This window comes from Sciurus carolinensis, chromosome 4 (assembly GCF_902686445.1).
Source record: "Sciurus carolinensis chromosome 4, mSciCar1.2, whole genome shotgun sequence".
Lineage (NCBI taxonomy): Eukaryota > Metazoa > Chordata > Mammalia > Rodentia > Sciuridae > Sciurus > Sciurus carolinensis.
In genome coordinates, this window is record NC_062216.1 from 117,403,659 (window position 1) to 117,418,310 (window position 14,652).

Consider the following 14,652-nt stretch of genomic DNA (forward strand, 5'->3'; position numbering starts at 1 on the left):
AATGTCTTTTTGCTACCAGTTCAAAAGTTTAAAGCCACCTGGGTGTAGTGGTGCACACCTGTAATCCCAGCAATTTGGAGGCTGAGGCAAGAGTTCAAGGACAGCCTCAGCAACTTGGCGAGGCTCTAAGCAAATTATTAAGACTGTCTCAAAACAAAAAATTAAAAGGGCTGGGCTGTAGTTCAGTGGTAAAGTGCCCCCTCCTACACACAAAAGGGGCAGGTCTGCATTCAAATTACAAAACAAAACAAAACAAAAACAACAACTATTCCAGTCATCCCCAAACCAAAATACAAATGTTATTTGGAGGGTCTGATTATCCATGTCACCATTTACTCCAGAGCACAAATAAATCAGAATTGACTACACTGTCCTCTCCTGGATAGTGCCAGTGCAGGCAAAGTAGCTCTCTAGGACATGTGAGCCCTAAAGTAAAGAAAGTAAACTAGTTAGGTATCTCCCCAAGCAATCAAGTCAGCAGAACACTATAGACTACAAGTGTTTGGCTAGTAAGGCCAGTGGGTACCAGGTTTGGGGATGACAGGAACGTGTACTGCAGAGCCAGGCATTAAGACAGATGAGAGACAGGGAAAGTCCTCACCTCTAGAGAGCATCTTCCTTGGGACCTTTTCTTTGTTTCTGTCCTTGTCTTCCTTTTCAGAGACATCCTTTGTGGACTTTTCTTCCTCCTTGTCAGAGGGGCAGCTGATATGCAATTGAATTATATCCTTAAACAAGGGGAAAGAATAATATATTCAAAGAGGAAAAAAGGATTTTAACTGTCTTGCAACTTGCTTAGAATCTCAACAGAGGCAAATCTTGGGATGGTAGCTTTATCTTATACAAGAGTATATTTCATTAAATTTTTTAGTTTTTGTGTCACCAAGAAGGTAGAGGTCAAGCTTCTGCTGCCAGCAGTCACAGCCTACTATATAGTAGGAGCTCAAGTTACACTGGCTATTCTTGGCATAAGAACTGGATGGTAAGTGTTCTAACCACTGGAGAGGAAGAATGCAGGTGGGGAAACAGGATCATCTTTGGGATCTCCTTGTCTGTATTAACCTGTATGGTCAAGACATGAAGATCTATACATCATGTACTCACCCTGCCCTATCTTATTCAATAGCTTTTATTTTTTTTTAAATATTTTTTAATTGTCGATGGACCTTTATTTTATTTACTTATATGCAGTGCTGAGAATCGAACCCAGTGCCTCACACATGCTAGGTAAGCACTTTACCACTGAGCTACAACCCCAGCCCAATAGCTTTTGTTTTGAAGTGCCTCTTTCCCTGACTTCCAAGTCTGATGTTATTGCTGTGATTGCTACACTATACCAAACAACTGCCATGCTCAAAAGCTACACTTACTCTTTAAACGACCTACCTGGGTTTCTAGTGGCCCGTCAGCAAATGGGGTGGAGGACTCCTCACATACTGCCAAACTACGCACCAATTTCAGCTTGGAATTAGACTGAAAAACAAACAAATGCTTATGTATATTTCCTTAGTGAATATTCAGAAAACATCTTCTCTGGCGGTCAGTTGTTTCTTCCATTAAATAGGGTTTTTGTTGTTGTTGTTTGTTTGTTTTGATTTTTGATTTTCCAAATAGGTCCTACTTGTCAATTCCTAGTTCACTTAAAAGGTAATTCGGCTTACAACAGCAGATATGTAAAAACAAATGACAGATGGTTGGAAAACTACTTTCCTTAGCCCTCTTCTCTCTCTAGTCCAGTGCTATCATTTCAGACTCAAAAGTTTATTGCAAATACACAGCAGTATATAGCACTATAGAAAGACAATGGACTTGAGCCAAAAGTCCTAGCTTTGACTCTTGGTCTTGCATTTATAAGATCTAAGACTCTGAGCAAATTACTTAATTCTCTTGTTCTGTCTTTCCTCAATCAAGTTAGGATAAAAAAAAAAAAACCTAAAAGGTTGCTGTGAAAATTCAATAATATAAAATATATAAATATACAAATCATTAAATAGTGCTTAGCATACAGTAGACAATAAATGTTAAATGACTTTAAACCTGAGGTGGGAAGCGTATGAAAAGAAGTATCTAGGAAAAGAATGAAGAGAAAGACAAAGAAAATTTTATAAAGCTTGGGATTTAGTGTAATAAAAAGCTAATCCACCTGTTGTTTTCTGCTGGCTGTCAAATCTCAAAAAGTCTGAAATCCACTATGCAAATCACTGTTTTCCTAGGAATCCCTGAAGCCAAAAATTATAGAGTGACTCATTAGAAACCTAGCTATAAACATTTACTGAGAGTTCTTACAATAAAACTAAGGTTTGTCGTGAATACAAAAGCAAAAAACATGGCATGTATACTCCAGTTAGGGGAGTACTGGAAAAGAATTTGTGAATATGACGAAATAACTTCAAGCTAATTCTGTTATTAACTACTGAATGTTCTTGTTAAGTCTACTCAATCTCTAGAGCCCACGTTTCCTCAGTGTATAATGGGGATAATAACTGTCTTATGTATCTCAAAAAATCTTGGAGGACCTAAAATGGCAGTGAATACCCTCTGTTTTAAACTTTAACATCAAGGCCTTCCCTGTAGATTAGGCCATGTAAGGCATGACAAAATGCCACTTATCAAACTTCTTTGGACTCAAACCATAAACTGGTTGGGTTACTCCCAAATTCTATCATTTGTTTTCTGGAGGAAGTGGGTGGGCACCTCTAGTGACAATCTTCCCAATAAAAGGAAGGCCTAATATTTTATTATTTCTCAGCTAAATTAAAAAGCTATCACATAATAATATAGTCTTCCCTGATAACTCTGCTTAAAATTATCTGTGGTGTGCTAATTTTATCATACAATGATTAAAAACAAAATGTTCCCTGCCCCAATGTAAAAAATGAAACATTAAAAAAAGAGTCTGTATTTCTAGGATATCTGAAAATTGTGTCATTTCTACTAATTAGGGAAGGATTTATGTTAAGAGAAAATTCAAATGGGGGGAAAAGAAAGAACACGAAAGTGAATTTTAAAACTCAGACAGCCAATCTCCTAAACAAGCCAGGGGTGAGCAGAGAAACTGGTATTTCAGTACAACCAGTACCAAATTCTCTCAGGCTCTGCAGAAGGCTCCAGCTTGGTGTCCTTTCAGGCATCAGAGATAGACTATGATTGAAATAGAGGAAATGAAGAAAAACACAGCCAGAGCATCCACTAGGAAATATATGTATGTGTGCGTGCAACTCTGTGTGTGATGCATATTCAAAATTAGGGTAGAAAATACAAGCAAGAAAACTTGGCCTATATATAATCTGAATAAACTAAAGGTTGATGGTATGTATTACTAATAACATTAGAATATAAGCAATGAAGGAAGAAATCTCACCTTGGCTCTTTTCCTGGCATGACCATGGTTGGACGTCCGCCTCTGTTAAAAGGGGATTGGAAAATATTAAAGATGGGGAAAATCAAGACTCAAGTTAAAAGCAATACATGCTAACAGCATAAAAGCACTAACTATAAAAGCTATTCCAACGAGTGCCAAATTATGAAGAAAATCACTTGGTGTTGACACTGTACTCCAACTGCAGTAACTGTGACATGGAAGGGCCTTCAGACTATTCAAACCAGTTAAATCATCATTTACCATGACTGACTTCAGACCAGTCAAATCACTATTTACCATGAAGATAAAGAACAGGAAGAACTGATTTGTTGGCCTTTTTCACAGACAGATAAAAAATACTTTTGGACAAACCATGGAATCTCTCCTGATTAGGATGCTTCTGGAAATGTTACTATCAGCATGAAATATTTTTTTCCTCCAAGCCTGCATACAGGAGTCTATTTAATTCATAATGGATATGAAATGTGATCTTTTAACTATCATTTATAATAACGTCCTTATGAGACAGATGTTGGAGCATCACAGAGTTCCAACTTGAGATACCCAAAATACCTGTCTCTATATATCACTGAAGAAATGGAATGAAAAGTCTTCTTCCCATATGCCTCTCTCTTTGAATATGAAAATTCTTCCAGTTTTAAGTTCCTGGTGGTGACTCTCATAGCTATCTTGTCTGGGTCAGAGATATGAGATGGGAGAGGATAAAAAGGAAGAGGCATGGAAGATAGGGATAAAACCTCCCAAGCAAAGGGAAGAAAGAGTGGGTAAGGAACAGGGTAGAAGCCACATAAGATGAAGAATAAGGGCTTGAGGTAGGAGGAGGGGAACAGCAAATTAACTGATAGGATTTCTAAACATCTGAGATATCAACATGTGTATAATCAGGGTACAAAGTGCAAGCAAGAAAACTCTGTCTATATGTAATTTGCGTAAACTAGATATTTCATCTAAATATTACCCCACCCTATTGGGGAAGGGGTTGGGCTGTCCAACTGAGGCTGGAGGGTGGGAAAGGGGAAATAAGTCAGAGGCAGAATACCAGCATGGTCTTGGGTAGGTGAGGATTTTTCTTTCCTTGGTCCTCTTCACTAGTTAGCAAACAACACTGCCACAAATGCAAAATGGAGAACTGGGAAGGTAGATGGAAAGAGTAAGAAATGGTGGAGCTGGTCAATGCCAAGACCTGTTGCAGCAAGGGAATATTCACAGTCCAGAAACATGAAGCAGTATTTGTCACTACTTTTTCAAATAAATAATACATATACACAGCACAAACATTTAAAAGGTATAATGGAGTTATATAATGAACAATAAGTCTTTTACAAATGTTCCCCTGATACCTGATTCCCTCCTAAAGGATCAACCAGTATTGAAATTCTTTTACATCTACCCAGAGAAATTTTTAATGCATAGATAAGTTTATTGTACTTGTGTATACAGTTTTTTTTAAAACCACATACACAATATTATTGTACATACTATATTGTACACACTACTGTGAATCTTGCTTTTAAACTTTTTTTCTTTTTTTTAAATGGATAGTGTAGAGCAGAAGATCTAACCTGTTTTTCTTAATTGCTACATAGTATTTCACTGTATAGCTATACCATAACTAATTTTACCACTCCCTTAAATTGTACCATTTTAGGATATTTCTGATCTTTTGTTAGTATAAACAACAATCATTAAGTTTATCTATAAACAGTGTATATGTAGTCCACTTAACATTTTTATAAAGTATTGCTAAATTACCCTTTGAAGTGTATAAATTTATACTGCTACTAATGATATATGGATCTGCTTATTTCTCAAAATAGGTAATTGCATTAAACAGTCAAAGACATATTGAGAGCCTAATATGTAGCAGGTACTATGCTTGCTACCAGAGGATATGGAGATAAAAGACACAAACCTTTTCAAAAGGAACTCATAATCCTGTTGAAGAAGACAGATAAATAGACAATTACAGTACAGTACATTAAGTATATTACAGAGGTACTCACAAAGTATGACAGAAGCACATAACAGAGGCATCTCAGACCTAGCAACATCTAAATGCATATATTAACAAGTATTGAGTGCCTGTAAGGCACTGGTGTTAGACCTTAGGAATACAACTCTAAACCCAAATGACCTAAACCTGGGCTTCATGGCACTTACAATTCTGTGAGCAAGATAAGGCATTAATAATAAGAATTAGTTAATATAGACCTTCAGTGGGTAAGGTTGTCAAGGAAGACTTGGAAAAAAGACATCTGGATTGAGTTTTGAGAGATAAATAGGTATCAGATGTTGGAAGGAGGTTCAGGAGTTGGAGGAGTCCAGGGAAAGAACATTAAGGAGGGCATGCTAGGCAGAGAAGGCATTTACCAAAGCAAGCTTTCCCCAAACTTCAGTTTCTTTTTATAACAGGGACCAAGGAATCAGATCATACTAAAGCTTAGAATGCCAGAGCAGATGGCGAACAGGTAAGGGACTAGGTCACAATATACCATGCTGGGAAATCTGGGACCTAGCCTACGGCAATAAGACACAGAAAACTTGAAGAGAATTTAAAAATTCAGTTTCTTATTTCATGACCATCTTTCTAAAGCAGCATGGTAGATGAATCAGAGAAATTACAAGTTTAAAGTCAGAAAGCCGAACAAGAAGGCATACCAAGTTGGTTATTTATAAGATATAGCTAAGTTCAATATTTGTTAACTGAAGTCTTGCCCATTATAAATAAAATTCTAGAACCTGCATTTTGCAGCACTGTATCCGTGCAAAAGATATTGTGAGTTGATCCCCAAAATATATCTCACACAATACTACTAGTAATGCAAGTCCCCTTTCCCCAAAATTTTTCAGCTCCAACTCAAAACAGACTTCCTTGACAGCACCAGTTAGATTCTTGGGGAGATTGCCAGTGTGCAAATGGAAGGAATATAAGAGGAGCAGAATTTTTAGTGCTGCTGAAGGGGCTTGCATTCTGTTGGGAAATGGTAGAGGGGAGGGAGCACCCTAAGGGATTCCTCCAGAGGACACAATGTGGCAGACAAGACAAAACTTTGCAAAAGAAACAGAAACTCCAGTAGATGGCAGTAACCTCTCCATCTGCTCTAGAGGCAGCAAAATAAGTCAAGTTAGAGGGGTGGCAAGTCCCTCTGACTCCCACTTACAACCTGTTTGTATATGCAGATGAAGACATTTTTACACCAAACAGGTGCCCATAGAAAATATAAAACCAATAGGTGTACTTTCTTTACTGCCTATTTTCAGAAAGTACACATAATAGGAGTTCAGAACATCATTTGTAATAAGTCTCATGAGGATAGAAAAAGTTGGATCTAAAAGTTCATTTAATTATTATCTTCCATGTAATATGACAGCACATAATTAAACATTCATTGCTTATACATCCTGAGTATTTAAAATTCATTATTGGTATTGGTGGAGGCTGGAAACAAAGTTGGAACAGTGTCAACTTGTCTACACAAACTCTGGAAGGACAGGTGGGGAATAACAAGTCACGTGTAAAAGATAATAGAGAAAAAAGCTGCCAGGATGGAGATCTGGCAAATTTTAAGAAAGACAGTAGAAAAATAGGCAGATAGAGAACAAAATATCTCAGAGAGTTTTTTAAAATTCATTCCTTTATGTTGCAACTGTTTTCATCTTTAAAGAGGACAAGTCTAGGTGAATTAAGTTGTCTTGAAAAGTTGTTTCAAATTTCCAGACACCCCAAAATGCTGTTGCTCCTGCTTTTTAATCAAAATTTCTTGCTAGATTTAAGGGTCTATCTCTTGGGCTTACAACAAATACCAGTCACACTTGGGCATCAATGAAAGGATTTAGAGATTGGTCTTACATAATGGAAGAAACCAGCAGTGACCATAGATGGAAAGGAGAGTTGTAACAGGCAGGTAGAGGAGGCTCAGAGTTCAGTTGGCTGGGTACCAAAGAAGAACCCTGGAAGAAGCTAGGCTGACTATCTACTGCCTGTAATTCTACACTGCAGTATGGATTTGGATGGAAAACATGAGAACCAAAGGATGAAATTCCTCTCACTCATTCACCAAGTGGTACGTTCAGCGACTATTTCTGACCCAGAAAATGTTGACGGTTTTAACACAGCCAGGATATGAATTTAATACTGTGTGTGAAGATAAGCAGCTCTAGTTTTAAGAATTTATTCTATGAGCCATTTTAAGACTTCTTAAATATGTTTGTATATAGTTTATTTTGTGATAGTTAAAAAATATCAAAATGCAGCAAACGCAGCAAGAACCAGTAAACTAAGATCCGAATGGATTAGGGATTTAATTTTGTCCTCTTTGTCTTTCCCTCCCTCCTTCCCCCTCTCTATCTTTTGGGCACTGGGGATTGAGCCCAGGGGCACTTTATCATTGAACTATATCCCTAGCCCTTTTTATTTTTTATTTTAAGACAGGGTCCCATTAAGTTGCTTAGAACCTTGGTAAATTGTTAAGGCTGGTCTCAAACTTGTGATTATAGGAACATGCTACTGAACCCATCAGGGATATGTTTTTCTTTTTGCTTTTTCAGTACTAGGAACTGAACCTATGGGCACTTTACCACTGAACTTCATCTCAGCTCTCTTTATTACTTATTTTGAGACAGGGTCTCAATAAGTTGCTTAGGGCTTTGCTGAGTGCTGAGGATGGCTTTGAACTTGCAGTCCTCCTGCCTCAGTGACCCCAGTCACTGGGATTACAAGTGTGCACCACCATGACTAGCAGGGAGATATTTCTTGAGAGATCAAGTCATCCCTCAACCACCATACCTTACTCCCCTGAATTCACCACTGAGCTACATCTCCAGCCCTTCTTATTTCTGAGATATCAGGGTCTTGCTGAATTGCTGAAGCTAGACCCTCAAATTTGAGATTCTCTTGCATTAGCCTCTCCAGTAGCTGAGATTACAGGCATACACCACCGTGCCTGTCTTCAGGTTGGGATTCTTAAGGAGCATCAAGTGTTCATATTAGTGACAAGATTCTTACAGATTCCCACTTCTATTCAGATATTAACAAGAGTGCATACGATGCTTCTAATTCTTACCTGTGTCTCCTGACGCAAACTGGTATCTTCACCCTCTTTCTCAACTTCTTCCTTACTTGGAGTCTTAGATATAAACTTGTTTTTGCTTACAGATTCCTCCACCAGTTTTTTTTCTGATTCTTTCATTATTTCCAGGGTCTCTTGACTAGTGTTACTGTCAGACATGTTCTTCAACAGAACACAGTAGCCTCTATGGGCTCCTAAAGAAACATCAAAGGCATTAAACAGGAGATGTATTTATATATTTACCATACATTTAAGACTTGTATTACATACACACACACACACGTGTGTGCGCACACACCCATTAGTCTCTCTATAACCCAGAAGAATCCTTTGATAAATGCTGCCTCTGGATTAATTTTTCTAAATTAAGGTAAAACTGACTAACAGTAAACTGTACGATTTAAAATGTACAATTTATTCAGTTATACACACACACACACACACACACACACACACACATATATATATATATATATATATATATATATATATACACCTGTGAAACCATCACTACATTTGAAATAGCATGTCCATCACCCTTGAGTTTCCTCATTCTCCTTCATAATCTTTCCCTTTTTAACCACTGCCTCTGGCTAGCCACTGATCTGTTTTATGTCACTAAAGACGAATCTGAATTTTCTAGATTTTTTTTTTTTCTTTTGTGGGGGAGGCAGGAAAGGGGCTTGAACCTAGGGTCTCAACACACTCTCTTATCACTGATCGACACCCCAGCCCCATGCATTTTCTAGAATTTTATATAAATGGAATCATACAATGTCTAGACTCTGACTCAGCATAATTATTTTGAGGTTCATCAGCATTATCTGCCCTCCCTTATTCCTTACAGAAATTTGCTCACATTTTCAGTTCAATCACTGAAGTCACTAGATTCTCCAGAAAGAATAAAAATATATCATAAAACTCTATTCACCACTAGAGAGAAACATTTTACCAAGGGAGACTTCATAGCTACCATAAAGTACAACATTGTCACCAAATTCAAGCTACTCCCCATCAAAAAAGCAACAAAAACAGACAATGGTTATAGGATCTTAAATTCTTTCCTTTATCTTAAGCAAGCTTAAAAAAGCAAAGAAGAGAACTTTGTAGCTATTTGTCCTTCAGAAAGATTGGGTCTCTTCCTAAAGGAGAGCAGTATCTTCATTTCTATCTGTTCTTTGGGTTCAATCAATCTATGTAGAGAGTTATCTATGGTGCAGGGGTGTCCACTCTTTATCATTATCACTACCTAGGAAATGCTGTAATGAAGCCAGTGGTTCTCTAAACATACATTAAGATACAGAAGTTGATGTTCTACACACAGATTCATGTCTTCAACTAGTAAAATCAAACATGCTTAGTTACAACAATGGTTTGTAGAAGTTTCTCCTTACATCGGTTACTAACTATACTTTAATCCTAAATAGTTCTTTCCCTCCTTTAAGATAAAACTGTAAACCCTCTTGGGTTTCAATATATTCCCATTATGGTTTTAGAAACATTTAAATAAAGAAACAGCAAAACTTCAAGAAAACTGTCATACCAGACATGTTTCTCTTCTTCAAGTAAGTTTAAAAGCTAAAACCCAGAAAGAAGCACAGATAGCCTCATCCAACACAAGTCAGGCAGTCTGCAAGATTACTGTTTTGTCCACAGCTCCTGAGTAGCTTGTCAGGAGTCTTAGAAGTTTGCTTAGGACTAGAAAATGTCTCTTTAAAGGGGCAGAGAGTCATTCATGCAATATAAAGTTATAAAGCTCAATTTAGAGATGAAAAATATTGGAAGAAACTGACTAAAAAAGAAAATGGCTCATGCTAGGTACAGTGGTGAACACCTATAATCGCAGCAACTTGGGAAACCAAAGCAGGACAATAAAAATTCAAGACCAGCCTAGGCAGCTTAGTGAGACCCTATCTTCATAAATAAAAAAGGGCTAGGGATGTAGCTCAGTGCACCACTGGATTCAATCCCCAGTACCAAAATGAAAAAAGGAGGAAAGAAAGAAAGATGAAATAAACAAAGAAGGGAAAAGAGAGAGAGGGGGAGGGAGGGAGGGAGGGAAAGAAAAAAAGAAAGAAAAAAAAAAGGAAGGAAGGAAGGAAGGAAGGAAGGAAGGAAGGAAGGAAGGAAAGAAGGAAGGAAAAGAAAAGAAAAGAAAAGAGAAAAGAAAAGGAAAGAAAAGGAGAGGAAAGGAAAGGAAAGGAAAGAAAAAAAGAAAATGTTTCATAGTACGGTATGCACTTGTAGTCCCAGTACTGAAGCTGAGAGGGAAAGCTCACTTAAGCCTAGGAGTTTAAGACCAATCTGGGCAACACAGCAAGACCCTGTCTGAGAGAGAGGTGAGTGGGGGGTGAGGGGGAGAAGAAGAAAGGGAGAGAGCAGAGTGGAGGGCACCCCAGTGCCATCTCCCTGTTTTCCCCAACTTCCACATCTACTTTAGGTTGCTCAGTGGGAAAGGTGGCTTTTAAATACAGAGGGTTGAGGGCACAGATGCCATGAAATTCAGCAGAGTCCAAACAGAGAATAAAATCTTAACTTCATCAGGGAAAAAACAAACTCCCAGAAAATGCTGGTGGTCAATATTCCATTTTGTAATTAACTGATTCAAGAGCCACAGGCTTCTAAAAAGTTATAACCCACAGCTTTTTTTGATCATTGGCTGTATAGGAGACCTTGTTTGTGCACATATGTATGGATGATGAATGGGTTTATTACCACCCCCCTACTCTAAAGGGCAAACCATGCCTCAATTCTCTTTAGTTTGAAATACTAGTAAAACTTGCATATGCCTTTCCACCTCTGGTAGATAGGAAACATTAGTAAAGATAAGAATTAGAGGAACTCTTAGATATGACCTTATATAATCTCCCCCTATTCTACAAAGAAGAGCTCTTTTCTACAACTTCCTGAGAGGCCTGATAACCTCTCTTAGAAAACTCCTGGGTCAGAACCATGTTCCTATTTCTGAAATAGTCTCAACTGTTATACTCCCTATATTAAATTGCTCCCTATACTAAGCTATCAGTTTCTTCAATCTTGATCCTATGTCTTAGAATCTCACAAATAAGTTTACTTCTTTTATATACCACATGATAGATTCTCAATATTTTTCCTTTCCAGGTTTAAATAGCCTTAGACAAATTTCTTTGTCAGAAAGAGAAAGTGACATGGAAAAATGCAAAGCAGTTGACCATTTCTTTTTTCAGGATGGAACTAAATACAAAATATGTATATTTCTTCACATTAGAAAAACAACTTTGTAGCTCTTCTTCACATGCAGGTCAGGAAAGGATCACTACATGAACACCTGAAATAACTTCAGTGTCCAAGCACTGTTTCTCAGCCAAAAAAACTAGGAAAACGAACAGATAAACAAACAGTAAATGGTCTTCCACAACAGTCACCTGCAGAATATCATCACATATTCAAACTCAGGTTTTTTTTTTTTTTTTTTTTTTTTTGCGGTACTGGGGATCGAACTCAGGGCCTTGTGCTTACAAGGCAAGCACTCTACCAGCTGAGCTATCTCCCCAGCCCTTCAAACTCAGGTTTTAAGGAGCCATACAGTTTTCTTCATTCATTGAAGATATAGGAAAATTTTTTTTCTCTCTTTTTTTTTTTTTTTTTTTTTTGGTGGTACTGAGGAGTGAACCCAGAGGCCCTCTACCCCTGAGCTCTATTCCCAGTCCATTTTATTTTATTTTGAGACAGGGTATTAATTGCTGAAGTTGACCTGGAACTTGTGATCCTCTTGCCTCAGCCTCACAAGTTGTTAGGATTACATTCATGCATCACCACACCTAGGCTTCACAGTTATGTCCCCAGTCCTTTTTATTTTTAACTTTGAGACAGGGTCTCACTAAGTTGCTGAAGCTGGTCTTGAATCTACAATCCTCCTTTCTCGGTATTACAAGTTGCTGGGATTACAAGCGTGAACCACTGCACCTGGCCTGGTTCCATATTTCTTTTGGTGTTTGCCTTCTAGGGACACATGATCAGGGAAGGTGACCTTACCCTAGAGCTCTGGGGGACAGAGTTTAATTATCTAAACCAATTGTGATAATTTTGTCTCCTTTTTATGACTGGTTTTAGAAGAAACAAGTGACTCAATCATCACTAGTGAGACATGAGGGGACTTTGCTGGGTGGGTGGCTTTAAGGAAAAGCTTCCTAGAAAGGCTTCCCAATGTATTTAAAGTTTTTTAAAAACCTTAGGGGAAAAAAAGGCATCTTCTGCTGTAGGTAGTCTTATGTGCAGATGATGCCTGGATTGTGGCAGCTACCAACACATGGGGGATGACGAAGCAGAAAGAATAAGCCTGCATTCTTAATGCTATGATGCAGACACTAAATTAGTTAACCTAGATCCTTCCTATCTCTGGACCTCAATATATGAGGTCATAAATCTTGTCATTTAAGCTATTTTTTAAGTTTATTATTTTAGCATCCTGAGTGATAGTCACAAAAGATACATTAACAGAGTGGAATATCTAAATAGGGAAGAATAACTTTGTAAACAGAAGTATCTGACAGGAGAGAATAATAATAATCAGCTAAAACTTAATTGCTCATGTTGTACCAGGCACTATCATAAAGTACTTTAAGCATCTCATTTAATCTTACAACAGTTCTATGACTTACATATTATTATCAATATCGCTATTTTCTAGATAAGTAAACCAAGGCGCAGAAGCTAAATAACTTGCTTAAGGTCATACAACTGGTATAACATAGAGTCAGAACTCAAACCCAGGAAATATGACTTGTTTGGTACTTGCTTTCTCTAACTAAAGGGCTAGATTGTCAAAGACCAGAGAGGAAAATGAAAAGTTCACTAAAGATACTAAGGAATCATGGAATCTCCTAGCTGGAATGGCACTTACAAGCTTCCTCATTTAACTCCAGCATTCCTGAGCCACAGTCCTTGATAATTAGGTTCTTTTAAATCATTAGTAACTCTGAAAAATGGTTATCTTGGACCTGTCTGCACACCTCCAGTAAGTGGAGAGTCTTCACCTCCAGAAACCAATAATTCCTTTAGGGAATACTCTGTAAAAAGGCAAAAATTTCATCTCCCTGTTATTGGTTCCCACTGGCCCCAGTTGCGCTTTCTGTGCCAGTTCTAAAGAACAAGCTTAATGTTGCCTCCAGCTCAGTTCTCACAAAAGACAAACTTTATCTTCTTTCTTTCTTTAAACATTCCCCACTTAAGTCAAGTCTTCAAATCACATTAAGTTTCTTCACCACGGTGCCTCTAGGATAAAAGAAGCTGTCATAACGTACATAGAGGCTAACAAGGCTTTTATTCCAAGGCTGTGATCTATTCAAGGATACACTCACTATAAAAACCATTATTTCTAGGCTGAGGCTCCCTTCTGCTCTCAAAAATAACCTTTAACACACACACGTATATATTTTTAATGGTGCTGGGATTTGAACCCAGGACCACACACACACTAGGCAAGGACTTGACCACTGTGCAACAGCCCCAGTCACAGCCTGTATTGCAATTCCATGCAGAAGACTCTCCTTACTCTTGAGGCATAAGGATTCCTAGAAACAAAAATTTTCCAGGTGAAAACAAGTAAAAGTTGCAGCTGAGGGACAAGCAATTAACTAAAAAAGCCTTAAAAAGCAAGAACAAAGTCAGAAAGTTAAAAGACACAAGAGAAATAATTTCCACTCTTGATGGTTAATTAGTAAAGAGAGGAAATTCAGGGCTTAGGAAGTTGTTTTGTTTTGTTTTTCATGTGAAAGAAACAAATAGGAACTATTTTATATCTAACTGTGACTAGAACAAAGCAAAGACATTATGCTCCCAGGAGGGCCTTAGATGAGCCCTTTCCTACAACCTATTTGTGTATACTGTACACTGCATCCAGGCAAAAAGCACAATATCTAAGGTGTAATGTCCCCTGAGGATATTCTGTAGCACAAAGCAGCACACAGGGGACTATTATATATGGGGGGCAGCAAGGGGAGTGAGGCAATAGGATGATACAGGAGGGAGGATGATTGGAAACCAAGATTCAGCAATTTCTTTCAGGGATAACACTGCATATTCCCCATAAATTTTTTGATTGCCAAGGTAGCAGTACCTTCCAGAACACAGTAATATTATATATCCTTCCATCAACTCTATGAACAACTTTCTAGGCAATAGGCCAAAAGGAATACATTATATAGGGGATGCTCAGAGACA

At 37.8% G+C, this 14,652-nt stretch overlaps 1 protein-coding gene across 24 annotated transcripts in view; it reads right to left on the reverse strand.

Moving 5' to 3' along the window:
- The window catches only part of R3hdm2 (R3H domain containing 2), a 171,538-nt gene that overhangs the window by 34,761 nt on the left and 122,125 nt on the right, over window positions 1–14,652 (reverse strand). For 13 of the 24 annotated variants that reach the window (XM_047551803.1, XM_047551799.1, XM_047551798.1 and 10 more), the window contains 5 exons: window positions 8,446–8,645; window positions 4,422–4,511; window positions 3,362–3,403; window positions 1,387–1,473; window positions 602–728 (listed from right to left, as the gene is read on the reverse strand). In XM_047551803.1, the coding sequence (XP_047407759.1) occupies window positions 602–728; window positions 1,387–1,473; window positions 3,362–3,403; window positions 4,422–4,511; window positions 8,446–8,610 (511 nt within the window). In that variant the 5' untranslated portion in view covers window positions 8,611–8,645. Of the gene's footprint in view, window positions 1–601; window positions 729–1,386; window positions 1,474–3,361; window positions 3,404–4,421; window positions 4,566–5,294; window positions 5,318–8,445; window positions 8,646–14,652 lie in introns of those variants that run through there. The other 11 variants (XM_047551812.1, XM_047551815.1, XM_047551810.1 and 8 more) reach the window with 4 other exon arrangements.